Source organism: Pristiophorus japonicus, chromosome 9, assembly GCF_044704955.1.
Source record: "Pristiophorus japonicus isolate sPriJap1 chromosome 9, sPriJap1.hap1, whole genome shotgun sequence".
Classification (NCBI taxonomy): domain Eukaryota; kingdom Metazoa; phylum Chordata; class Chondrichthyes; family Pristiophoridae; genus Pristiophorus; species Pristiophorus japonicus.
The window spans coordinates 18,616,260-18,643,670 of record NC_091985.1 but is presented as its reverse complement, the minus strand read 5'-3'; the positions used below and the strand labels follow the sequence as shown (position 1 = coordinate 18,643,670).

Below are 27,411 nucleotides of genomic sequence, written 5' to 3'. Positions count from 1 at the left end.
AATGCCCATATCCCGAAAATGAATTAATAACAAAACTAGCAGATCTCTCTGTGCCGGTCCTCACTGTGGCGTGGAGGATGTGATGTTTTACAAACAATAGGGGTGTTATCAATAAGGTGTGACAGAGGAAGTGTAACAGAGCAAGTGTGACGGAGAAAGTATGACAGGAAGTAAGAGTGACACATGCAGGAAGTGCCGCTATAAGCAAGATTTGTAATATAGATAAATATTATAATTTCATGGCATCTTTATAAAAACAATCTTTGGTATTATAACTGGTGCCCAAAAGTAAGAGAGTTAAAAATCTTAACAGGGCAAAATAACAAGGCCTCATGTTGTGATCCACAGGGCAATGCTTTGTTCATCTGTCGCACCACTTTGTCACGATCTTTGTCTTTCTCTAGTATCGTGGGTCACTGCTTCTCCATGTTTGTTCCTGGTGTCCCCCACTCTGACACCTGGGCAGTGTAGGCTGACACTCCAGCGCAGCGCTGCAGGAGGGCTGCATTGCTGCCGCTGTCTTCCTTTTGGATAAACTCAAGGTCCTGCCTGCTCAGGTGGATATTAAAGAGGAAGGATTTCTCCCGGTGCCCTCACTCCGCCAATAAACTGATTAAAGAAAGACTTGGATTTATATAGCACCTTTCACATCCTCAGGACATTCCAAAGTGCTTCACAGCCAATCAGTTACTTTAGAATTGTAGTCACTGTCGTTTTATAAACAGTCGCGTCGGCCAGTTTGCGCACAACAAGATCCCACAAACAGCACTGTGACAATGACCAGATAATCTGTTTGGGTGATGTTGGGTGCAGGATAAATGCTGGCCCAGTCCTGAACTTACCCCTGCTCTTCTTCGAGATAGCGCCATGGGATCTTTTACGTCCACCTGAGAGGGCCCTCGGCTTAACGCCTGATCTGAAAGACGGCACCTCTGACAGCGCAGCGCTCCCTCAGCACTGCACTGGAGTGCCAGCCTAGACTTTGTGCTCAAGTTTCTGGAGGGCGACTTGAACCCACGACTTTCTGTCGCCGAGGCGAGAGTGTGACCAACTGCAAGGTGACACTGTACCTTTAACCGCACTAACACTTGCCTGAATTTATCTGCACAGATTCTCAGCAGCCCTCGGCGCCTGTATGATCTCGCCGGACCCACTGTATACGAAGGGGAAGTGAAGAGAAGGTCCAGTCAGAAAAGGAAGTCTCACTTGGATCTTCACAAAATGTAAGCCCGGTGCAGATGCGATGGGCCAAATGCCCTCCTTCTGTGCTGTACTGTCCTATGATTCTATGAAGTCACATACTCAATGGCTCCCTCTTGCACATTATCACCAACTATTTTTATCCAACAATTTCCTCCTGTGTCTTAACACCATCTACCCACCTTGGTTCCGTATCCCACAATACCCTTGCCTAACAAAAATCTGTCAATCTCAGTTTTGAAATTTTCAATTGACCCCCAACCTCCACAACCTTTGTGTGAGGAAGTGCTTCCTGACATCACCACTGAACGGCCTAGCTCTAACTTTAAGGTTATGCCTCCTTGTTCTGTACTCCCCCACCAGAGGCATTCGTATCCCTCTACCTACCCTATCAAATCCTTTAAACATCTTAAACACCTCAGTTCCTCACCTCTTAGTCTTCTATAATCCAAGGGAATACATACCTAGTCGATGCAACCTATCCTCATAGCCTCGATAATCTTTTAGCCTCGGTATCATTCTGCTGAATCTGGTAGTCCCTCGGAATCGAGGAAGACTTGCTTCCACTCTTAGCATGAGTTCTCAGGTGACTGTACAGTCCAATACGAGAACCACAGTCTCTTGTCAGAGGTGTTGAAGGAAAGGGTGGGTGGGGAGTCTGGTTTGCTGCATGCTCCTTCCGCTGCCTGCGCTTGTTTTCTGCATGCTCTCGGCGATGAGACTCGAGGTGCTCAGCGCCCTCCCGGATGCACTTCCTCCACTTCGGGCGGTCTTTGGCCAGGGACTCCCAGGTGTCGGTGGCGATGTTGCACTTTACCAGGGAGGCTTTGAGGGTGTCCTTGTAACGTTTCCGCTGCCCACCTTTGGCTCGTTTGCCGTGAAGGAGTTCCCGAGTCGAGCGCTTGCTTTGGGAGTCTCGTGTCTGGCATGTGAACCATGTGGCCTGCCCAGCGGAGCTGATCGAGTGTGGTCAGTGCTTCAATGCTGGGGATGTTGGCCTGGTCGAGGACGCTAATGTTGGTGCGTCTGTCCTCCCCAGGGGATTTGTAGGATCTTGCGGAGACATCGTTGGTGGTATTTCTCCAGCGACTCGAGATGTCTGCTGTACATGGTCCACGTCTCTGAGCCATACAGGAGGGCGGGTATTACTACGGCCCTGTAGACCATAAGCTTGGTGACAGTTTTGAAGGCCTGGTCTTCAAACACTCTTTTGCTCAGGCGGCTGAAGGCTGCACTGGAGGCGGTGTTGGATCTCGTCGTCGATGCCTGCTCTTGTGTATATATCCTTCCTGTGATGCGGTGCCCAGAACTGAACCCAGTACTCCAGATGGGGTCTAACCAGAGCTTTATATAACGGTACCATAACTTCCACCCCTTTGTATTGCAGCCCCCTTGAGATAAAGGCCAACATTCCATTCGCCTTAAAATTATATTTTGTACCTGTTCACCAGATTTTGGTGATTTCTGCACCGGGACCCCTAAATCTCTCCACTCCTCCACAGTTCCTAGCTTCTCGCCATTTAGAAAATACTTTGATCTATTTTTCCTAGGTTCACAGTGGATGACCTCGTACTTTCCTCACACTGAACTCCTTTGTGTTTCTTCCTTTGTGTTTTATTTTGATGGCTGCCCCCACTCCAAACGTTAACCCCCTTGAATATGCAATGTCGGCTGCCGCAGGAACTGCAGTGCAACGTTTCTTTTCTTTCTTTGCAGCATCATGGATGGAATGACGGAGGCCTGCGTCAAAGGAGGGATTGAGGCCTGTTACGCCTCGGTGCTGTGCGTCTGTACCTTGCTGGGCGCCCTGGACGAGCTGAGCCAGGGGAAGGGGCTGAGCGGGGAGCAGGTGCGCCACCTGTTGAAGCACGCCGAGGAGCTGAAGGGCGGCAGCGAGTCGGCCCGGGAGTCCATGGAGATCAGCGAGGCCGACTTCAGGTGGCAGCGGCGCATCCTGTCGGCGGAGCAGGCCCACTGGGAGGCGAGCAACGACAAGAGCCCCGACGTCAGCATCAGCGTCACCACGGACACCGGCCGCACCACTCTGGAGGAAGGGCGGGGCCAGACTACCCCGGAGGAAAACCCCCCGCCGCCGAGGAGCCACTTGGACTATTCCAACGGCCTCGACATTCACGAGGCGCTGAGCAAAATCCCGGTGTCGGAGCAGGGCGAGCAGCTGGAGGCGCTGCACCGGAACAGCGGCTACCCAGACTTGGCAAACTTCTTGTCGGTCGACCCCAGCAGGACTAATAAGCCGCAAGGGTCCCGTTACAGCGAAAGCAACTTCAGCATCGACGAGCAAGACGTTTCCAGGACCGAGTTCGACTCGTGCGACCAGTACTCCATGGCAGCCGAAAAGGACTCGGGCAGGTCGGACGTGTCGGAGATCGGCTCCGACAACGGCTCTCTGGCGGACGAGGAGCAGGCCCCCAGGGACTGCCCGGGCCACAGGTCGCTGCACGGGGCCACCCTGACCCTGAAGGTGCTGAGGAACCAGGAGGCTGACCAGCACAGCGCACGGGTCTTTGTGCAGTCACTCATCACACTGCTCCCTCGCCTGTTGGCTCTCCAGAACCCGGATGAGGCCGACTCCTCCCTGCAGAGCTTTGCCTCCACGTTTTGCTCGGGTCTACAATCAGGTACAGTGAATCTTCCTCCACCCCCCCACCCCCCCCCACCCCCCAACACCTCCAAAAATCAGCTCAGAGGCAGGAAGGACGTGATTGCCCTGGAGAGCGTACAGAGATTTATGAGGATGTTGCCGGGAATGGAGAACCGAAGCTATGAGGACAGATTAGCTTTCATTGGAACAGAGGAGGCGGAGGGGAGACCTCGTTGAGGCGTATAAAAGTTATGAGGGGCCTAGATATATTTCCCTTAGCAGAGGGGTCAACAACCAGGGGCCATAAATTTAAATTAATTGGCAGAAGGTTTCGAGGGAATTTGAGGGGGAAATTCTTCACGCAGAGGGTGGTGGGGGTCTGGAACTCACTGCCTGAAAGGGTGGTAGAGGCAGAAACCCTCACCACATTTAAAAAGAACTTGGATGTGCACCTGAAGTGCCGTAACCTGCAGGGCTACGGACCTAGAGCTGGAAAGTGGGATTAGGCTGGATAGCCTCTTGTTGGCCGGTGCGGACACGATGGGCCGAAATGGCCTCCTTCCGTGCTGAAAGCTCCTTGTATGATTCCTCTGCAGCCCCTCCTCTGCCCCCTGCACCACGGGACCACCACTTTAAATGTTCCACGTTTTAAAGACGGGCGGTCGCTTATAACCATTCACTATTTGCATTCGCCTCAAATTTGAAGTTGCCTTTGAAAAAGAAGAATGTGAAAGAATACTGGGGAAAAAGCTGGGGATTAGAAATTAAGAAATAAAGACTTGTATTTATATGGAGAGTTTTACGGCCACCGGACGTCTGCAAGCGCTTTACAGCCAATGAAGTACTTTTGGAGTGTAGTCATTAGAGCAGGTAACTCCAGTTAGAAGGTCGAAGGTTCAAGTCCCATTCCAGAGACTTGAGCACAAAATCCAGGCTGACACTTCAGTGCAGTACTGAGGGAGCGCTGCACTGTTGGAGACACCGTCTTTTGGATGAGACGTTAAACTGAGGCCCTGTCTGCTCTCTCAGGTGGATGTAAAAGATCCCATGATACTATTTGAAGAGCAGGGGAGTTCTCCCCGGTGCCCTGGCCAATATTTATAGCGCAATCAACATCAATAAAACAGATTATCTGGTCATTATGACATTGCTGTTTGTGGGAGCTTGCTGTGCGCAAATTTGTTTGCCGCTTTTCCTATATTATAACAGTGACTACACTTCAAAAGTTCTGCATTGGCTGTAAAGCGCTTTGGGACGTCCTGCGATAATAAAAGGCGCTGTATAAACCAAAGTCGTCTTTACCGTCATAGCTTTCTGCGATGTCAGTAAGGGTCTCGCGCAGTTTCACAGGCAACTCAAACGTTGTCCCTGGTCACCTCTTGAGGGCAGAATCTCTTATCACACTGCTGGGTATGTTTCTACACTTCAAGAGTACTTCATTAGTTATAAAGCACTTTGGGATGGCCCGGGGTCATGAAAGGCGCTATAAAACACAAGTTCCTGCTTCCTAATGGAAATGTTGCAGCGGTTTAGTAGAGCACGCACCTCTCAGACTGGAGTTCAGGTTCAGGTACATTGCTGGAGGTGAAAGATCCCTCTAACGTGCGGAATACCCAACCTAGCAGCATTTTTATTGAACCCTGTGTGCAAAACACTGAATGACCTTCCATTTCCCACTAGTAATAGTTACCTCCAGACTTGACCATTCCAACGCACTCCTGGCTGGCCTTCCACATTCCACCCTACATAAAATAGAGGTGATCCAAAACTCGGCTGCCCATGTCCTAACTCGCTCCCGTTCACCCATCACCCCTGCGCTTGCCGATCTACATTGGCTCAGTTTCAAAATTCTCATCCTTATTTTCAAATCCTCCATGGCCTTGCCCCTCCCTATCTCTGTAATCTCCTCCCCCCCCCCACCCCCCGAGATGTCTGCGCTCTCTAATTCTGCCCCCTTGAGCATCTCTGATTATAATCGCTCAACTGTTGGCGGCCGTGCCTTCTGTTGCCTGGGCCCCAAGCTCTGGAACTCCCTGCCTAAACCTCTCCACCTCTCTATCCTCCTTCAAGACGCTCCTTAAAACCTACCTCTTTGACCGAGCCTTTTTGGTCACCTGCGCTAATTTCTACTTAAGCGGCTCGGTGCTAAATTGTTTTATCTCATAATACTCCTGTGAAGCGCCTTGGGACAGCTCTGTATGTTAAAGGCGCTATATAAATGCATGTTGTTGTATTGATTGTGGTCCTCCTGACTTTGGTTGACAGTCCCCGCGGTTACCGCCTCCTGTGTGTTGTCTCTTTCAGAGCTGCTGCGTTCCCCGGGTGTGGACAGCAGTGAGAACTCCAGCTGTCAGACGCTGATGAATGCAGACGGACTCTACCTGGTCGCCTTCCACGCGCTGTCGCTGAACCTGAAGCTAATCGCCTGCGATTACTACCGGAAGAAACCGGCGCCTGTCCCCGCGTCACTGGTAAGGGCTCGGCCAAAGGCATTCTCTCGGTCTCCGAAGTAAACGTCATTCCGAGCCCCATCTCGTTATTTCGAGATCAGTTCGAACCTGACCCGCCCGCCGGGAGGCTGACTGGATCAGCTGCGATGCTGGCTTTCGATCCCCGCCCGACTTTACGTTCGCCACGGAAGTCAACGGGGGAGTAATATTACGCGGGATGTAAAATCGGCGTACCCCCCCCGATCCCAGGGAATTCCTGCTCAGCGAGTTGAGGTTAAAATGACTTCCCTTCATCCGACTTTATTCGCAGTCTTCAGGAAAATGAAAAATTAAGATTCAATTTCTGTCTTCATTAACAAAATGACACTATTATAAGAACATAAGAAATGGGAGCAGGAGTAGGCCATAACGGCCCCTCGAGCCTACTCCGCCATTCAATATGATTAAGGCTGATCTTCGACCTCAACTCCATTTTCCCGCCTGATCCCCATATCCCTTGATTCCCCTAGAGTCCAAAAATCTATCGATCTCAGCCTTGAATATACTCCACGACTGACCTTCCACAGCCCTCTGGGGTAGAGAATTCCAAAGATTCACCACCCTCTGAGTGAAGAAATTCCTCCTCATCTCAGTCCTAAATGGCCGACCCCTTATCCTGAGACTACACCCCTAGTTCTAGACTCTCCAGCCGGGGGAAACAACCTCTCAGCATCTACCCTGTCAACCCCCCTCAGAATCTTATATGTTTCAATGAGATCACCTCTCATTCTTCTCAACCCCAGAGAGTACAGGCCCAATTTAATCAATCTCTCCTCCATAGGACAACCCTCTCATCCCAGGAATCAATTTAGTGAACCTTCGTTGCACCGCCACGAAGGCAAGTATGTCCTTCCTCAGACAAGGAGACCAAAACTGTGCACAGTACTCCAGGTGTGGTCTCACCAAAGCCCTGTACAGTTGTAGCAAGACTTCCTTGCTCTTGTACTCCAAGCCGCTTGCAATATAAATGTTTTTAGTCAACTCTTTCAATCGTCAACAAAAAGACACTCGCAACTGTCCCAGCTGAAATTCTCTGCACGGTAATGGAACAATAATCGTGTGGTGTTGTGGGCCTGAGTGTCAATGCTGTGCCTCAGTATACTGACTCGCACAGCAGCTACAGTCCCAGTTATTCCCATTACTTGACTAGTCATCCAGACGTCTGGATTAATAATCCAGAGAACATGAGTTCAAATCCCGCCATAGCATTTTTGAGAACTTGAATTCAGTTTTTTTTTTAAACTGGAAATATTAGTAAAAAATGACCAAGAAGCTTTCAGATTGTCGTAATAAAAAACCAACTCGTTCACAAATATCCTTTAGGGATGGAAACATGCCGTCCTTACCCAGTCTGGCCTATACGTGACTTCGGTCTCGCACCAATGTGGTGGATTCTTAACCGCCGTTTGGAATTCTCTACCCCGGAGAGCTGTGGAGGCTGGGTCATTGAATATATTTAAGGCGGAGATAGGGGATAAACGATAAGGGGATAAGGGGTTATGGGGAGCGGGCAGGGAAGTGGCGTTGAGGCCATGATCAGATCAGCCATGATTTTATTGAATGGCGGACGGAGCAGGCTCGAGGGGCCAAATGGCCTACTCCTGCTCCTATTTCTTTTGTTCTTATATATGTTCTTATGAAGTGACCTAGCAAGCCATTCAGTTGTATTAAGCCACGACACAGCGATTCGAGAAGTCTCACCACTACCTTCTCAGGGCAACTAAAACAACATACAATTCCCTTGAATAATCTTGCCCAGGAGTCAGTGGGGGAGAAATTTGCATTGTTTGCATCTCCCGTTAGCGCCTCGAGGAGGGGGGGGGGTTGGTGGTGGGCACTAATGGGTCGCAAACAATTTCTTGCCCGGGACGCGGGGCTGCTACTGCCTGCCGTGAAGTTTCACTGGAGTTAGTGAAGGTGCAAACCAGCAGGGCCCCGCTCCTCCCGATAGTGCCCCGGGCCGCTGCATTGCCATCGCCGTGCTCAGCAACCGGTTTTTGCCTCGGAGGGGAACTTCGGTTGCATCCTGTGAGGCCGCCGCGGCCAATAGTTGCGCCAGTCTCGCGGGTTACGAACCGGGCCGCACTCCGCTCGCGGGGCCAAAAATTAAAGGGGAGGTGCGCCGTGCCATTTTCTTTCCATGGCCGACTCACCGGTCGCCACCCTTGCCTTGTGGAATTCGTGGGGTCCATGCCACCGTGGTGCAGACCGACACTCCGCCTGTGTGCCGGGATGCTGCCACGGCTCCCCGGTGGAGAAGCGGTGGCCCCCTCTCCCCGTTGCAGAGTTCGCAGCGTGCCCTCCCCTTTAGCGGAAGGGGAAGGGCCCTGAGCTCCCGCCAGTGCTACGCGGTGAATTCCCCCGCTTAGCGCCCCAGTCCCGCCCCGAGAGGAAGTGGAGCGCGCAACATTGCACTCCACTCCCCCCCCCCTTGGGGACGTTTAAAGCTAATTTCGCTGCCGGGTCGGGGCTTCCGCACTTGGCGCAGGAAATCCCGCCTTGCCTCGGTTACCGCCCCCAAACAGGGTGCAAACGAATTTTGGCCCCAGTATGTACTGTCAGTGGTTTTTGAATTGATTATCATCAGTTGTCAGTCATGTATCTTACCAACCAGCAATTAATGCAGGGTTGGATGGCAGGGATCCGTTTGATTAAAGTTAAAAGATAAGATTAACAACTATTAACAGGTGCAAATGTGGTGAGAAAAAGCTGGAGCCTCCTTCATTTTTTAAACCTTTCTTGTTAAATATCGATGATTGAAAGGGAGGATCACTCACTGGGTACACCTGGCAGTGATGGTATCGGGAGAGACACCGGGAAGAGCTACCGTGCAGAAAATTCAAAGGGTCTGCGCACGTTGTTGCTCTCACTCAATGAAATGCCCTCCCAGTTTGCCGAAAGTTTATCACAATAGCCCTGAGGCGTTTGGTTGTGTTTCCACAGAAGGCGTTTGTGAGGCAGGTGCAGAGCAGTAGAGTTCTGATGGTGCTGTCACAAGCATGGATTGAAGAACTTTACCACCAGGTGCTGGACAGGAACCTGCTGGGAGAAGCTGGCTACTGGGGAACAACAGAGGAGCACTGCCTGCCCTTCATCATCATGTTAACCGGTGAGTCGACCCTCTACCGATTTTGGTTTTAACGGGGGGGGGGAGGGGGAAGGAAGGTGCGTACGGAATGAGCCTTTATTTCTAGATTTACGCTCCTTCGAAAGATGGAGAGCTTCAGGAAATATTCTGACCCTCTTGCGCGAGCCTGATTTCCATCACTCCACCATTGGCGGCCGTGCCTTTGGCTGCCTAGGTCATAAACTCTGGAGTTCCTTCCCTAAACCTCTCAGCCACTACCTCTCCACCTTTAAGACGCTCCTTAAAACCCACCTCTTTGACCAATCTTTTGCTCATCTGTCCTAATATCTCCTTATGTGGCTTGGCATTAATTTTTGTTTGATAATCGCTCCTGTGAAGCGTCTTGGGATGTTTTAGTACATAGAAACATAGAAAATAGGTGCAGGAGTAGGCCATTCGGCCCTTCGAGCCTGCACCACCATTCAATGAGTTCATGGCTGAACATGCAACTTCAGTACCCCATTCCTGCTTTCTCGCCATACCCATTGATCCCCCTAGTAGTAACTCCTTTTTGAATATATTTAGTGAATTGGCCTCAACAACTTTCTGTGGTAGAGAATTCCACAGGTTCACCACTCTCTGGGTGAAGAAGTTTCTCCTCATGTCGGTCCTAAATGGCTTACCCCTTATCCTTAGACTGTGACCCCTGGTTCTGGACTTCCCCAACATTGGGAACATTCTTCCTGCATCTAACCTGTCTAAACCCTTCAGAATTTTAAACGTTTCTATGAGATCCCCTCTCATTCTTCTGAACTCCAGTGAAAACAAGCCCAGTTGATCCAGTCTTTCTTGATATGTCAGTCCCACCATCCCGGGAATCAGTCTGGTGAACCTTCGCTGCACTCCCTCAATAGCAAGAATGTCCTTCCTCAAGTTAGGAGACCAAAACTGTACACAATACTCCAGGTGTGGCCTCACCAAGGCCCTGTACAACTGTAGTAACACCTCCCTGCTCCTGTACTCAAATCCCCTCTCTATGAAGGCCAACATGCCAAATGTTTTCTTAACCCCCTGCTGTACCTGCATGCCAACCTTCAATGACTGATGTACTATGACACCCAGGTTTAGAACTCAGCAGAGGAGGACAAAGGGTTTGATTAGGGCAGGGAAAATAGAGTACGAGAGGCAGCTTGCAGGGAACATTAAGACGGACTGCAAAAGCTTCTATAGATATATAAAGAGAAAAAGGTTAGTAAAGACAAACGTAGGTCCCCTGCAGTCAGAATCAGGGGAAGTCATAACGGGGAACAAAGAAAGGGCAGACCAATTGAACAAATACTTTGGTTCGGTATTCATTAAGGAGGACACAAACAACCTTCCGGATATAAAAGGGGTCAGACGGTCTAGTAAGAAAGAGGAACTGAGGGAAATCCTTATTAGTCGGGAAATTGTGTTGGGGAAATTGATGGGATTGAAGGCCGATAAATCCCCAGGGCCTGATGGTCTGCATCCCAGAATACTTAAGGAGGTGGCCTTGGAAATAGCGGATGCATTGCCAGTCATTTTCCAACATTCCATAGACTCTGGATCAGTTCCTATGGAGTGGAAGGTAGCCAATGTAACCCCACTTTTTAAAAAAGGAGGGAGAGAGAAAACAGGGAATTATAGACCGGTCAGCCTGACCTCAGTAGTGGGTAAAAAGATGGAATCAATTATTAAGGATGTCATAGCAGCGCATTTGGAAAGAGGTGACATGATAGGTCCAAGTCAGCATGGATTTGTGAAAGGGAAATCATGCTTGACAAATCTTCTGGAATTTTTTGAGGATGTTTCTAGTAGAGTGGACAAGGGAGAACCAGTTGATGTGGTGTATTTGGACTTTCAGAAGGCTTTCAACAAGGTCCCACACAAGAGATCAAAGTTAAAGCACATGGGATTGGGGGTAGTGTGCTGATGTGGATTGAGAACTGGTTGGCAGACAGGAAGCAAAGAGTAGGAGTAAATGGGTACTTTTCAGAATGGCAGGCAGCGACTAGTGGGGTACCGCAAGGTTCTGTGCTGGGGCCCCAGCTGTTTACACTGTACATTAATGATTTAGACGAGGGGATTAAATGTAGTATCTCCAAATTTGCGGATGACACTAAGTTGGGTGGCAGTGTGAGCTGCGAGGAGGATGCTATGAGGCTACAGAGTGACTTGGATAGGTTAGATGAGTGGGCAAATGCATGGCAGATAAAGTATAATGTGGATAAATGTGAGGTTATCCACTTTGGTGGTAAAAACAGAGAGACAGACTATTATCTGAATGGTGAAAGATTAGGAAAAGGGGAGGTGCAACGAGACCTGGGTGTCATGGTACATCAGTCATTGAAGGTTGGCATGCAGGTACAGCAGGCGGTTAAGAAAGCAAATGGCATGTTGGCCTTCATAGCGAGGGGATTTGAGTACAGGGGCAGGGAGGTGTTACTACAGTTGTACAGGGCCTTGGTGAGGCCACACCTGGAGTATTGTGTACAGTTTTGGTCTTCTAACTTGAGGAAGGACATTCTTGCTATTGAGGGAGTGCAGCGAAGGTTCACCAGACTGATTCCCGGGATGGCGGGACTGACATATCAAGAAAGACTGGATCAACTGGGCTTGTATTCACTGGAGTTCAGAAGAATGAGAGGGGATCTCATCGAAACGTTTAAAATTCTGACGAGTTTAGACAGGTTAGATGCAGGAAGAATGTTCCGAATGTTGGGGAAGTCCAGAACCAGAGGTCACAGTCTAAGAATAAGGGGTAAGCCATTTAGGACCGAGATGAGGAGAAACTTCTTCACCCAGAGAGTGGTGAACCTGTGGAATTCTCTACCACAGAAAGTTATTGAGGCCAATTCACTAAATATATTCAAAAAGGAGTTAGATGTCGTCCTTACTACTCGGGGGATCAAGGGGTATGGCGGGAAAGCAGGAAGGGGGTACTGAAGTTGCATGTTCCGCCATGAACTCATTGAATGGCGGTGCAGGCTCGAAGGGCCGAATGGCCTACTCCTGCACCTGTTTTCTATGTTTTCTATGTCGCAGTGTGGGCTGGTCCGTGCTGCCCCTGGGCCCTCGCCTCTCCTGGGCCCCGATCAAGTCACTCTACAATCACTCGCTGCCAACATCACTGCTCCTCTGCTGCTTGCTGCCTCTCCTGCTGTACCTGCCCACGGTCCAATCAGCGACCTAGATTATGGTGACGTCCAATCCAATCGCCCTTCTCCAAGTCGTCGCCCTCCGGAACCAGCTCGCGCTGCCCCCTGAAGTGGCCTCCACACTGCTCCCGGGCAGCCGCACTCCGCTCCTTTTATGGCCCCGACCTGCGGTTGGTGGTTTCTCGCAGGTCAGGGCCTCCTCACTGATCCTGGGTCGCCGCACCCCCGACCTGCGGCTGCCCACGGTCCAATCAGCGACCTGGATGAGCAGTCCAGGACTGCAGACACATTCACATGATGTCACTCTGTAACGACAAACACAAAGCCCAAAAATCGCTACTGATGAGGTTGGCTCCTCTGTCTCGGGCCTCTTATACACCATCCCCTCCTGTCTCTTCTCTCCACCATTGATGCTCATGTCTTCAGCAGCCTAGATCTCATAACCTGGAATTCCCTCCCTCATCCTCCCTTTCCTCCTTGAATAACCTCCTTAAAACCCACCTCTTTGACCAAGAGTTTGGTCACCCCCCCTCGTCTCTCCCTCTTTAGCTCAGTGTCTGGTTACTTGACGCCTTTCGGAAGCACCTTGAGATGTTTTTCCATATTAAATGGGCTGCATTTAATGACACCAATTCCTGGTCAGAATGGAGATGATTGGGTCAATCACGCCTGGAGACCGTACTGCTGTAAGTGACTGGCAGTGATTTTATGCAGATCATTTGTATTCTGGAACTATCCTCCACTCACTGCTTTTATCGTGGGATGTTACTGTCATTTCAGTCATGAGTTTTGTTTGCTGTAATTTGCAAGGCACCCTTTAAATAGACTCTGTAGACTGTTTGCTCTAGTTTAAAAATAGATTCTGTTTGCTGATGAAATAGACTTTGTTTGGAGTAAGGTAGACTGTTTGCTATTGGTCCTGCTGTAAGTTCCGTACAGCCTCCAATTCATTGGCTTGTTTTCAAACCCCTCCATGGCATCGCCCCTCCCTATTTCTATAATCTCCTCCAACCCCAGAATCCTCCAAGATACCTATGCTCTTCCAATTCTGTCCTCTTGAGCATCCCCTATTTTAATCACTCAACCATTGGTGGCCCTCTGGAATTCCCTCCCTAAACCTCTCCGCCTCTATATCTCTCTTTCCTCCTTTAAGATGCTTTTTAAAACCTACCTCATCTGCCCTAATATCTCCTTATGTGGCTCGGTGTCAAATTTTGTTTTATAACACTCCTGTGAAGTGCCTTGGAATGCTTTACTAGATTATAGGTGCTATATTAATACAAGACACTCTGCATTAAACGTGCTATAGAAATGCTGTATGGTTGGATGTGTTTTGTTCGCAGATATGGATGGACTGGGAAGCAGTGCCGTAGGAGGGCAGATGGTCAGTACTGCATCAGAACAATCTCCTCTTGCTCAGGAAAAGAACACACCCGATTCCGTGACTGCAGGTAATGTCTAGTTGTCACATTGCGCTCAAGAACCAGTTAGCATTCTAGCTCCTTTAAGGCTAACCGGGTGAGTGCTATGCTTCGGAGCCATTCAGACCAGAAAGAAAGAAAGACTTGCATTTATATAACTCCTTTCACGACCACCAGATGTCTCAAAGAGCTTTACAGGCAATGAAGTACTTCTAGAGTGTAGTCACTGTTGTAATGTGGGAAACACGGCAGCCAACCTGCGCACAGCAAGCTCCCACAAACAGCAATGTGAAGGCACCAGGTTCGAGCCACCAGTTGGTGCTGGGCTTGTTAAAGAACTTCACTTAGGTGGAGAGATTAGAGAAGCTGTTCATAATCATGAAGGGTTTTGATAGAGTAAATAAGGAGAAACTGGCAGAAGGGTCAGTAACTAGAGGACACATATTTAAGGTATTTGGCAAAAGGATTGGAGGCGAGATGAGGAGAATTTTTTTTACGTAGCAGGTTGTTATGATCAGGAATGCACTGCCTGAAAGGGTAATGGAAGCAGATTCAATAGTAGCTTTCACAGGGGAATTTATGAATAGTTGAAGGGAAAGAAAATTGTAGGGCTATGGGGAAAGAGCGGGGAAGTGGGACTAATTGGGCTGCTCTTTCAAAGAGCCGGCACAGGAATAATGTTTCAAATGGCATCCATCTGGGCTGTATGATCCTAAGGATGTTACAATTAGGTCTCATCGCCGCTGGAGACCTAAGGTTTGGGGGGTGGGGGGGGGGGGCAGGAAATCAGGCAGTATTTCTGCTCCTGATCACTGTCTAGTCAATCCTGATAGAAGGTTGATGTATATGTTCATCAGGTGAGGGTACATTCAGCTTTAGTCTCACAGTTTGAAGCCCTGTGATTGGGCTGTGATTTATATAGCACAGCACTGGAGGAGAGTGCATTGGTTCAAGTGAGAAAGAACAGAGAGAAAATATTGACCATTGTCTTACATGAGAGTTGTTCAGAGTATTACGCAGATCAGAACCATACAGATATTGTTCAATATAGTATTGAATGTCCATTATTGCTGGGGTATCCAAGCTCTGACCTCATGTGAGTGTGTACCATCATCATCATCCCCATCATAGGCACTCCCTCGGAATCGAGGAAGACTTGCTTCCATTCTTAAAATCAGTCCTTAGGTGGCTGAACAGTCCAATACAAGAGCCACAGTCCCTGTCACAGGTGGGACAGATAGTGGTTGAGGGTAAGGGAGGGTGGGGCTGGTTTGCCGCACGCTCGTTCCGTTGCCTGTGCTTGATTTCTGCATGCTCTCGGCAGTGAGACTCAAGGTGCTCAATGCCCTCCCGGATGCACTTCCTCCACTTAGGGCAGTCTTTGGCCAGGGTCTCCCAGGTGTCAGTTGGGATGTTGCACTGGAAGTTTATTTTGTTAACAAGTACTTTATTTCGCGTGTTTAGCTAAATTTTCAGTGTTATGCAGGCACCGTGGAGAAAATATATCACTGAAATAAAGCAGTACAGTCTGCAGCACTTAAAACGGCCACGTTTAAAACGGGCAGTAGCGTATATCCCCCAAAAAGGGATGACCATTAACTATTTGCATTGAAGACAATTTCAAAGTTGCCAGTTGCAGCGTCTTAAGTGTTCTGTGTATTTCGGACAGAAACAGCTGTTTATGCACCAGTTCTCACCTCATTAAAGTGCACTGAATGCAAGAACAAACATAAATAAATAACAGCTCAGTAATGGTCAATTATCTTTAGTGTGCTTAAGGCCTATAATCCCCTTTAAGTGGTGTGAGGTTACAAGCTTAATTGGAGCTAGAAATAAATGGGCAAAAGGAAGGAGATTCTTGTTATAAAGTAGAATGCTATAATAGCGTTATCCCGATATCATAGAATCATAGAAGTTTATAGCACGGAAGGAGACCATTTCGGCCCATCGTTTCTGTGCCGGCCAACAAGAGGCTACCCAGCCTAGTCCCACTTTCCAGCTCTAGATGCTAAACCGAGGCCCCATCTGCTCTCGGATAAACGCAGAAGATCTCATATTTCAGAGAAGAGCAGGGGAGTTCTCCCTGCTATCCTGACCAATATTTATCCCTCAATCAACATCACAAAAACAGACTATTTGGTCATTATCACATTGCTGTTTGTGGGAGTTGGCTGCCGTGTTTCCTACATTACTATGGTGACTACACTTCAAAAGTACTTAATTGGCTTTAAATCTTTGGGATGTCATTTAAGGCACTGTATAAATGCAAGCTTTTCTTTTGCATTAACACTCCTGCAGTAAGCAGTGTACTGTTATATAGACACAGATAAAGATGAGAGACCCATTGTGCAGGACACCACAGAGAGTGAAAAGAGTAAAAGCGAAGGTGATATAAATCTCAAGAATTACTCAAGCGACACCAAACTGGGGTTTTAAAAGCCTGAAAATTATAGGGAAGAAGACAGGGAGAAGTAAGAAGGTCTTGGGAAGGAGTGAGTTAGAATGGAAAGATAGTGCACTGGATCATGACTTCAATAAGTAGCACAGCATTAATGGAAAAGGCACCAATTACGTGTCGCTGGCCTTGTGCCCGGAGATATAAGATTTTGTTGGTGTATTTACTGAACCGCGCTGAAATGGTTTTCTTTTCTTGTTATACCAGGTGTGTCTTTTGCCCGCTTCATTCTGATTGGCTGCTGGAAGAACCTGATTGACACGCTCTCGACTCCCCTGACCGGCCGAGTGGCTGGCAGTTCCAAGAGGCTGGCGTTCATACTGGGCACGGAAGGGATTAAGGAGCAGGACCAGAAGGAGAGGGATGCCATCTGCATGAGTCTGGATGGCCTACGGAAAGCAGCTAGGCTCAGCTGCACGCTGGGTACGCAGACACCCCGTTGTTCGTTCTTTCGGTTTCCACTAGGTGGGGGCGCTGTGACATTACTGCCTAAATCCAACATCCATTCCACACAACTGTGGTGACAGTACTTCCTGAAGCAGATTCATTTAATCTCTACCAACCGTGAAAACTAGCAAAACTGGATTTTTTTTTTTAGCTTCATTCACTCCCAGGATGTGGATGTCGCTGGCAAGGAGAGCATTTATTGCCCATCCCTCATTGCCCCTTGAGAAGGTGGTGGGTCACCTTCTTGAACCGCTGCAGTGACGGTGCTCTAACAGTGCTGTTAGGGAGGGAGTTCCAGGATTTTGACGAAGCAATGATGAAGGAACGGCGATTATATGTCCAAGTTAGGATGTTGTGTGACTGAGAAGAACATAGAAACATAGAAACATAGAAAATAGGTGCAGGAGCAGGCCATTCAGCCCTTCTAGCCTGCACCGCCATTCAATGAGTTCATGGCTGAACATGAAACTTCAGTACCCCCTTCCTGCTTTCTCGCCATAACCCTTGATCCCCCGAGTAGTAAGGACTTCATCTAACTCCCTTTTGAATATATTTAGTGAATTGGCCTCAACTACTTTCTGTGGTAGAGAATTCCACAGGTTCACCACTCTCTGGGTGAAGAAGTTTCTCCTCATCTCGGTCCTAAATGGCTTACCCCTTATCCTCAGACTGTGACCCCTGGTTCTGGACTTCCCCAACATTGGGAACATTCTTTCTGCATCTAACCTGTCTAAACCCATCAGAATTTTAAACGTTTCTATGAGGTCCCCTCTCATTCTTCTGAACTCCAGTGAATACAAGCCCAGTTGATCCAATCTTTCTTGATAGGTCAGTCCCGCCATCCCGGGAATCAGTCTGGTGAACCTTCGCTGCACTCCCTCAATAGCAAGAATGTCCTTCCTCAAGTTAGGAGACCAAAACTGTACACAATACTCCAGGTGTGGCCTCACCAAGGCCCTGTACAACTGTAGCAACACCTCCCTGCCCCTGTATTCAAATCCCCTCGCTATGAAGGCCAACATGCCATTTGCTTTCTTAACCGCCTGCTGTACCTGCATGCCAACCTTCAATGACTGATGTACCATGACACCCAGGTCTCGTTGCACCTTCCCTTTTCCTAATCTGTCACCATTCAGATAATAGTCTGTCTCTCTGTTTTTACCACCAAAGTGGATAACCTCACATTTATCCACATTATACTTCATCTGCCATGCATTTGCCCACTCACCTAACCTATCCAAGTCACTCTGCAGCCTAATAGCATCCTCCTCGCAGCTCACACTGCCACCCAACTTAGTATCATCCGCAAATTTGGAGATACTGCATTTAATCCCCTCGTCTAAATCATTAATGTACAATGTAAACAGCTGGGGCCCCAGCACAGAACCTTGCGGCACTCCACTAGTCACTGCCTGCCATTCTGAAAAGTACCCGTTTACTCCTACTCTTTGCTTCCTGTCTGACAACCAGTTCTCAATCCACGTCAGCACACTACCCCCAATCCCATGTGCTTTAACTTTGCACATTAATCTCTTGTGTGGGACCTTGTCGAAAGCCTTCTGAAAGTCCAAATATACCACATCAACTGGTTCTCCTTTGTCCACTTTACTGGAAACATCCTCAAAAAATTCCAGAAGATTTGTCAAGCATGATTTCCCTTTCACAAATCCATGCTGACTTGGACCTATCATGTCACCATTTTCCAGATGCACTGCTATGACATCCTTAATAATTGATTCCATCATTTTACCCACTACTGAGGTCAGGCTGACCGGTCTATAATTCCCTGTTTTCTCTCTCCCTCCTTTTTTAAAAAGTGGGGTTACATTGGCTACCCTCCACTCCATAGGAACTGATCCAGAGTCAATGGAATGTTGGAAAATGACTGTCAATGCATCCGCTATTTCCAAGGCCACCTCCTTAAGTACTCTAGGATGCAGTCCATCAGGCCCTGGGGATTTATCGGCCTTCAATCCCATCAATTTCCCCAACACAATTTCCCGACTAATAAAGATTTCCCTCAGTTCCCCCTCCTTACTAGACCCTCTGACCCCTTTTATATCCGGAAGGTTGTTTGTATCCTCCTTAGTGAATACCGAACCAAAGTACTTGTTCAATTGGTCCGCCATTTCTTTGTTCCCCGTTATGACTTCCCCTGATTCTGACTGCAGGGGACCTACGTTTGTCTTCACCAACCTTTTTCTCTTTACATACCTATAGAAACTTTTGCAATCCGCCTTAATGTTCCCTGCAAGCTTCTTCTCGTACTCCATTTTCCCTGTCCTAATCAAACCCTTTGTCCTCCTCTGCTGAGTTCTAAATTTCTCCCAGTCCCCAGGTTCGCTGCTATTTCTGGCCAATTTGTATGCCACTTCCTTGGCTTTAATACTATCCCTGATTTCCCTAGATAGCCACGGTTGAGCCACCTTCCCCTTTTTATTTTTACGCCAGACAGGAATGTACAATTGTTGTACTTCATCCATGCGGTCTCTAAATGTCTGCCATTGCCCATCCACAGTCAACCCCCTAAGTATCATTCGCCAATCTATCCTAGCCAATTCACGCCTCATACCTTCAAAGTTACCCTTCTTTAAGTTCTGGACCATGGTCTCTGAAATTACTGTTTCATTCTCCATCCTAATGCAGAATTCCACCATATTATGGTCACTCTTCCCCAAGGGGCCTCGCACAATGAGATTGCTAATTAATCCTCTCTCATTACACAACACCCAGTCTAAGATGGCCTCCCCCCTAGTTGGTTCCTCAACATATTGGTCTAGAAAACCATCCCTTATGCACTCCAGGAAATCCTCCTCCACCGTATTGCTTCCAGTTTGGCTAGCCCAATCTATGTGCATATTAAAGTCACCCATTATAACTGCTACACCTTTATTGCATGCACCCCTAATTTCCTGTTTGATGCCCTCCCCAACATCCCTATTACTGTTTGGAGGTCTGTACACAACTCCTACTAACGTTTTTTGCCCTTTGGTGTTCTGCAGCTCTACCCATATAGATTCCACATCATCCAAGCTAATGTCTTTCCTAACTATTGCATTAATCTCCTCTTTAACCAGCAATGCTACCCCACCTCCTTTTCCTTTTATTCTATCCTTCCTGAATGTTGAATACCCCTGAATGTTGAGTTCCCAGCCCTGATCATCCTGGAGCCACGTCTCCGTAATCCCAATCACATCATATTTGTTAACATCTATTTGCACAATTAATTCATCCACCTTATTGCGGATACTCCTTGCATTAAGACACAAAGCCTTCAGGCTTGTTTTATTAACACCCTTTGTCCTTTTAGAATTTTGCTGTACAGTGGCCCTTTTTGTTTTTTGCCTTGGGTTTCTCTGCCCTCCACTTTTCCTCATCTCCTTTCTGTCTTTTGCTTTTGTCTCCTTTTTGTTTCCCTCTGTCTCCCTGCATTGGTTCCCATCCCCCTGCCATATTAGTTTAAATCCTCCCCAACAGCACTAGCAAACACTTCCCCTAGGACATTGGTTCCAGTCCTGCCCAGGTGCAGACCGTCCGGTTTGTACTGGTCCCACCTCCCCCAGAACCGGTCCCAATGCCCCAGGAATTTGAATCCCTCCCTGCTGCACCACTGCTCAAGGCACGTATTCAACGTGCAGGTGATGGTGTTCCCATGCGCCTGCTGCCCTCATCCTTCTAGGTGGTAGAGGTCACGGGTCTGGGAGGTGCTGCCGAAGAATCAGTAGCTTCGAAAGAGCTGCCGCAAGACATTTGGCGGCTTAAAATCTAGCCCTAAATACAGGCCTGTTTCTTTACTCCGGCCCAAAATTTCCTCAAACGGCATAACCAGCAACTTACGCCAAACTTTATGCCGATTTTGCCATCAGCTGAAATTTCCTGCAAATTTCATTAGCAAATTAGTGTGAACAATCGGGGCTCCGAAGAACATTTATTCCCCCAACCAACATCACTGAAACAGATAGTCTGGTTATTTATCTCATTGCTGTTTGTGGGAGCTTGCTGTGCGCAAAATGATTGCCGCATTTCCGTGCTTACAACAGTGACTACACTTCAAAAATACTTCATTGGAAGTGGTTAAAGGTGCTATATCAATGCACATCTTTCTTTCCTTTTCCTTTTACTATCACAACGGAATAACCAATACTCAATATCTAGGCTCAAACATGAAGAATGTGCACTTTGGTGGAGCTGAACACTAGTAAGGAAGAGGTGGAGAGAGAATTGGAGGGCCAAAGAAAGGGTCGAAACCAAGCAAACCAACAGCATGCCAGTAAAAGAAGCAACAAGCGTGACTTGGTGGACAGTACTATTCCTGCTCTTCCACTAGATGTCATGAGTGTGTTTGTACCAAGCGCATCTTGTTATATTTATTGAAGGAAAAGTAGAAAGAAATACTTGCATTTATAAAGCACCTCATCCTGTCATTGAAACATCTCAAATGCGTCACACACTTTTGGTGTGCGGTGACTGTTACATAGTATTACATAGAAGGTACGGCACACAAACAGGCCATTCAGCCCAACAGGTCTGTGCCAGTGTATATGCTCCACACAAGCCTCCTTCCACGCTTCTCATCTAACCCCATCACATGTCCTTCTCTTCCTTTCTCCCTCATGTGTTTATCTAGCTTCCCCTTAAATGTATCTATCCTATTGGCCTTAACCACTCCATGTGGTAGCAAGTTCAACATTCTAACCATTTTCTGGGTAAAGAAGTTTCTCCTGAATTCCCTATTGGATTTAATAGTGATTATCTTATATTTATAGTCCCTAGTTCTGGTCTCGCCCGTAAGTGGAAACATCTTCGCTATATCTACCCTATCAAAATTTTTCATGATCTTAAAGACCTCTATCAGGTCACCCCCTCTGCCATCTCTTTTCTACAGCCCCAGCCTGTTCGACCTTTCCTGATAGCAGAACTGAGAGGTTATACCTATCATTGTAGTAAATCTGTTTTGCACCTTCTCCATCGGCTCTATATCCCTTTTATAATATACCGTATATACTCGCGTATCATGCGACTTTTGAAGACCTAAATTTGGGGGGTAGCATGATACGCGAGATACAAAATTTGCGGGTGTGAAGTGCTGGCCAAGATTAGGCTGTTAGGCAGTAAACACACGAATGCCCATTTTTCTTGCTTCTCGTAAAGCATAAAGTCTTATTTTAGATCATGTTATAATATAACCATTTTCTCGATTTTCGGACACCCACTTTGATACTTTATCTTCTAAATGCGGCCAATGACATTTCGACCCGCGATTTGCGCATTTATAGGAAGGAGTTTCCTTCAATTTTTCTTTTTGTTTTCTCCAGTTTCGGACACGGCTTTCTCCGACACCAAACAGCTTTGCAGCTTTAACGTTGTTGCTTTGTTCCGCTTCGGCAACAACTTGCAGCTTAAATTTGGCAGTATATTTCTTTGCAGATCTTTTCTCCATAGTGGCTAAGGGTAGAATGTAAAAATATATTTGTCATAGTTTACTACCTTAGATGAGATTTGGAACGAAATACGGTAACTGTTTATTATCGTAATGAGAAACAGCAAAACAGCTGTTTCTCATCCGGTTGTTTACGGCGGAAGAGTCGTTTCATGATTCGGTTGTTAAGGTCTGTATTCGATCGTTGTTATGTGTTAGGGTACTTGTTACGTGTTGGGTACTTGTTAAACTTGTTTGAAAGCCTAGCCTAGTGTCATCTGGTATCTCAAAAAAGTGACTCGCTTGATACATGAGATATATGATAAAATCATGTTTTGGGGACGGAAATTTAGGGGTCGCATGATACGTGAGATCGTCGGATACGCGAGTATATACGGTAATATGGAGACCAGAACTGTGCATAGTACTCCCAGTGTGGGCTGACCAAGGTTCGATACAAGTTTGACATAACTTCTCGACTATTCAATTCTATTCCATTAGAAATGAACCCCGGTGCTTCATTTGCTTTTTTCTGGCCTTATAAAAAGTGCCACATAAAAGGTTACTACGTAAGATAAGTGTTCACGGGGTTGGGGGTAATATATTAGCATGGATTGCAGATTGGCTAACTAACAGAAAACAGAGAGTCGCGATAAATGGGTCATTTTCCGATTGGGAAGCGGTAACGAGTGGGGTGTCGCAGGGATCGGTGCTGGGGCCTCAACTATTTACAATCTATATTAATGACTTAGATGAAGAGACCGAGTGTAATGTAGCCAAGTTTGCTGATGATACAAAGATGGGTGGGAATGCAGGTTGTGATGAGGATACAAAAAATCTGCAAAGGGATATAGATAGGCTAAGGGCATGGGCAAACATTTGGCAGATGGAGTATAATGTGGGAAAGTATGAGGTTATCCACTTTGGCAGGAAAAATAAAAAAGCAAATTATTATTTAAATGGAGAGAGATTACAAAATGCTGTAGTACAGAGGGACCTGGGGGTCCTTGTGCATGAAACACAAAAAGTTAGCATGCAGGTAAACATAGAAACATAGAAAATAGGTGCAGGAGTAGGCCATTCGAGCCTGCACCACCATTCAATAAGGTCATGGCTGATCATTCCCTCAGTACCCCTTTCCTGCTTTCTCTCCATACCACTTGATCCCTTTAGCCGTCAGGGCCATATCTAACTCCCTCTTGAATATATCTAACGAACTGGCATGAACAACTCTCTGCGGAACAAAATTCTACAGGTTAACAACTCTCTGAGTGAAGAAGTTTCTCTTCGTCTCGGTCCTAAATGGCCTACCCCTTATCTTTAGACTGTGACCCCTGGTTCTGGACTTCCCCAACATCGGGAACATTCTTCCTACATCTAACCTGTCCAGTCCCGTCAGAATTTTATATGTTTCCATGAGATCCCCTCTCATTCTTCTAAACTCCAGTGAATACAGGCCCAGTCGATCCAGTCTCTCCTCATATGTCAGTCCTGCCATCCCGGGAATCAGTCTGGTGAACCTTTGCTGCATTCCCTCAATAGCTAGAACGTCCCTCCTCAGATTAGGAGACCAAAACTGAACACAATATTCCAGGTGAGGTCTCACCAAGGCCCTGTACAACTGCAGTAAGACCTCCCTGCTCCTATACTCAAATCCCCTAGCTATGAAGGCCAACATGCCATTTGCCTTCTTCACCACCTGCTGTACCTGCATGCCAACTTTCAATGACTGATGTACCATGACACCCAGGTCTCATTGCACCTCCCCTTTTCCTAATCTGCCGCCATTCAGATAATATTCTGCCTTCATGTTTTTGCCACCAAAGTGGATAACCTCACATTTATCCACATTATACTGCATCTGCCATGCATTTGCCCACTCATCTAACCTGTCCAAGTCACCCTGCAACCTCTTAGCATCCTCCTCACAGCCCACACCGCCACCCAGCTTAATGTCATCTGCAAACTTGGAGATATTACACTCAATTCCTTCATCTAAATCATTGATATATATTGTAAATAGCTGGGGTCCCAGCACTGAGCCCTGCAGCACCCCACTAGTCACTGTCTGCTATTCTGAAAAGGACCTGTTTATTCCGACTCTCTGCTTCCTGTCTGCCAACCAGTTCTCTATCCACGTCAATACATCACCCCAATACCATGTGCTTTAATTTTGCACACCAATCTCTTGTGTGGGACCTTGTCAAAAGCCTTTTGAAAGTCCAAATACACCACATCCACTGGTTCTCCCTTGTCCACTCTACTAGTTACATCCTCAAAAAATCCCAGAAGATTTGTCAAGCATGATTTCCCTTTGATAAATCCATGCTGACTTGGACCGATCCTGTCACTGCTTTCCAAAAGCGCTGCTATTTCATCCTTAATAATTGATTCCAACATTTTCCCCACTACTGATGTCAGGCTAACCGGTCTATAATTCCCTGTTTTCTCTCTCCCTCCTTTTTTAATAAGTGGTGTTACATTAGCTACCCTCCAGTCCATAGGAACTGATCCAGAGTCAATAGACTGTTGGAAAATGATCACCAATGCATCCACTATTTCTAGGGCCACTTCCTTAAGTACTCTTTGATGCAGACTATCAGGCCATAGGGATTTATCGGCCTTCAATCACATCAATTTCCCTAACACAATTTCCTGACTAATAAGGATATCCTTCAGTTCCTCCTTGTCGCTAGACGCTCGGTCCCCTAGTATTTCCAGAAGGTTATATGTGTCTTCCTTCGTGAAGACAGAAGCAAAGTATTTGTTCAATTGCTCTGCCATTTTTTTGTTCCCCATTATAAATTCACCTGATTCTGACTGCAAGGGACCTACGTTTGTCTTCACTAATCTTTTTCTCTTCACATATCTATAGAAGCTTGCAGTCAGTTTTTATGTTCCCAGCAAGCTTTCTCTCATACTCTATTTTCCCCCTCTTAATTAAACCCTTTGTCATCCTCTGCTGAATTCTAAATTTCTCCCAGTCCTCAGGTTTGCTGCTTTTTCTGGCCAATTTATATGCCTCTTCCTTGGATTTAACATTATCCCTAATTTCCCTTGTTAGCCACGGTTGAGCCACCTTCCCCGTTTTATTTTGACTCCAGACAGGGATGTACAATTGTTGAAGTTCATCCATGTGATCTTTAAATGTTTGCCATTGCCTATCCACAGTCAACCCTTTAAGTATCATTCACCAGTCTATTCTAGCCAATTCACGTCTCATACCATCGAAGTTATCTTTCCTTAAGTTCAGGACCCTAGTCTCTGAATTAATACTGTCACTCCATCTTGATAAAGAATTCTACCATATTATGGTTACTCTTCCCTAAGGAGCCTCGCAGAACAAGATTGCTAATTAGTCCTCTCTCATTACACATCACCCAGTCAAAGATGGCCAACCCTCTAGTTGGTTCATCGTCATATTGGTCTCGAAAACCATCCCTAATACACTCCAGGAAATCCTCCTCCACCGGTATTGCTACCAGTTTGGTTAGCCCAATCAATATGTAGATTAAAGTCGCCCATGATAACTGCTGTACCTTTATTGCACGCATCCCTAATTTCTTGTTTGATGCTGTCCCCAACCTCTCTACCACTGTTTGTTGGTCTGTACACAAATCCCACTAGCGTTTTCTGTCCTTTGGTATTCCGCAGCTCTACCCATACAGATTCCACATCATCCAAGCTAATGTCCTTCCTTAGTATTGCGTTAATTTCCTCTTTAACCAGCAACGCCACACCACTTCCTTTTCCTTTCTGTCTATCCTTCCTGAATGTTGAATAGCCTGGATGTTGAGTTCCCAGCCTTGGTCACCCTGGAGCCATGTCTCCGTAATCCCAATTATATCATATTCGTTAATAGCTGCCTGTGCAGTTAATTCGTCCACTTTATTACGAATACTTCTCGCATTGAGGCACAGAACCTTCAGGCTTGTCTTTTTAACACACTTTATCCCTTTAGAATTTTGCTGTAATGTGGCCCTTTTTGATTTTTGTATTGGGTTTCTCTGTCTTCCACTTTTACTTTTCTTCTTTCTATCTTCTGCTTCTGCCCCCATTTTACTTCCCTCTGTCTCCCTGCATAGGTTCCCATCCTCCTGCCATATTAGTTTAACCCCTCCCCAAAAGCACTAGCAAACATTCCCCCAGGACATTGGTTCCGGTCCTGCCCAGGTGCAGAATGTCCGATTTGTACTGGTCCCATCTCCGCCAGAACCGGTTCCAATGTCCCAGGAATTTGAATCCCTCCCTCCTGCACCACTCCTCAAGCCACGTATTCATCTTAGCTATCTTGCCATTCCTACTCTGACTAGCACGTGGCACTGGTAGCAATCCTGAGATTACTACCTTTGAGGTCCAGCAAGTAATCAGGAAGGCAAATGGAATGTTGGCCTTTATTGCAAGGGGGATGGAGTATAAAAGCAGGGAAGTCCTGCTACAACTGTACAGGGTATTGGTGAGACCACACCTAAAGTATTACATTACAGTTTTGGTCTCCGTATTTAAGGAAGGATATACTTGCATTGGAGGCAGTTCATAGAAGGTTCACTAGGTTGATTCCGGAGATGAGGGGGTTGACTTATGAAGATAGATTGACAAGGTTGGGCCTATACTCATTGTAGTTTAGAAGAATGAGAGGTGATTTTAATGAACCATATAAGATACTGAGGGGGCTCGACAAGGTAGATGCAGAGAGAATGTTTCCACTTGTGGGGGAATCTAGAACTAGGGGACATAGTTTAAGAATAAGAGCTTGCCCATTTAGAACTGAGATGAAGAGGAATTTCTTCTCTCAGAGGGTCGTAAATCTGAGGAAGTCTCTGCCCCAGAGAGCTGTGGAGACTGGGTCATTGAATATATTTAAGATGGAGAAAGACAGATTTTTGACCAATAAGGGAGTGAAGGGTTATGGGGAGCCGGCAGGGAAGTGGACCTGAGCCCATGATCAGATCAGCCTTGATCTTATTAAATGGCGGAGCAGGCTCGAGGGGCCGAATGGCCTACTCCTGCTCCTATTTCTTATGTTCTTTTGTTAACTTGCTGTTATGTAGCCATACTGCACCAAAAACATTCCACAAACAGCAAATGAGGTGAATGGCCACTTCGTCTGGTTTTATTTTTGGTGGTGTTGG

The 27,411-nt window shown here is 47.0% G+C and overlaps 1 protein-coding gene across 1 annotated transcript in view; it reads left to right on the top strand.

Moving 5' to 3' along the window:
* The window catches only part of arfgef3 (ARFGEF family member 3), a 170,000-nt gene that overhangs the window by 63,556 nt on the left and 79,033 nt on the right, over positions 1 to 27,411 (top strand). Inside the window, exons 11-16 of the mRNA XM_070889111.1 lie at positions 1,111 to 1,223; positions 2,917 to 3,839; positions 6,107 to 6,273; positions 9,235 to 9,400; positions 13,881 to 13,988; positions 16,621 to 16,836. Of these exons, the coding sequence (XP_070745212.1) occupies positions 1,111 to 1,223; positions 2,917 to 3,839; positions 6,107 to 6,273; positions 9,235 to 9,400; positions 13,881 to 13,988; positions 16,621 to 16,836 (1,693 nt within the window). The remainder of the gene's footprint in view (positions 1 to 1,110; positions 1,224 to 2,916; positions 3,840 to 6,106; positions 6,274 to 9,234; positions 9,401 to 13,880; positions 13,989 to 16,620; positions 16,837 to 27,411) is intronic.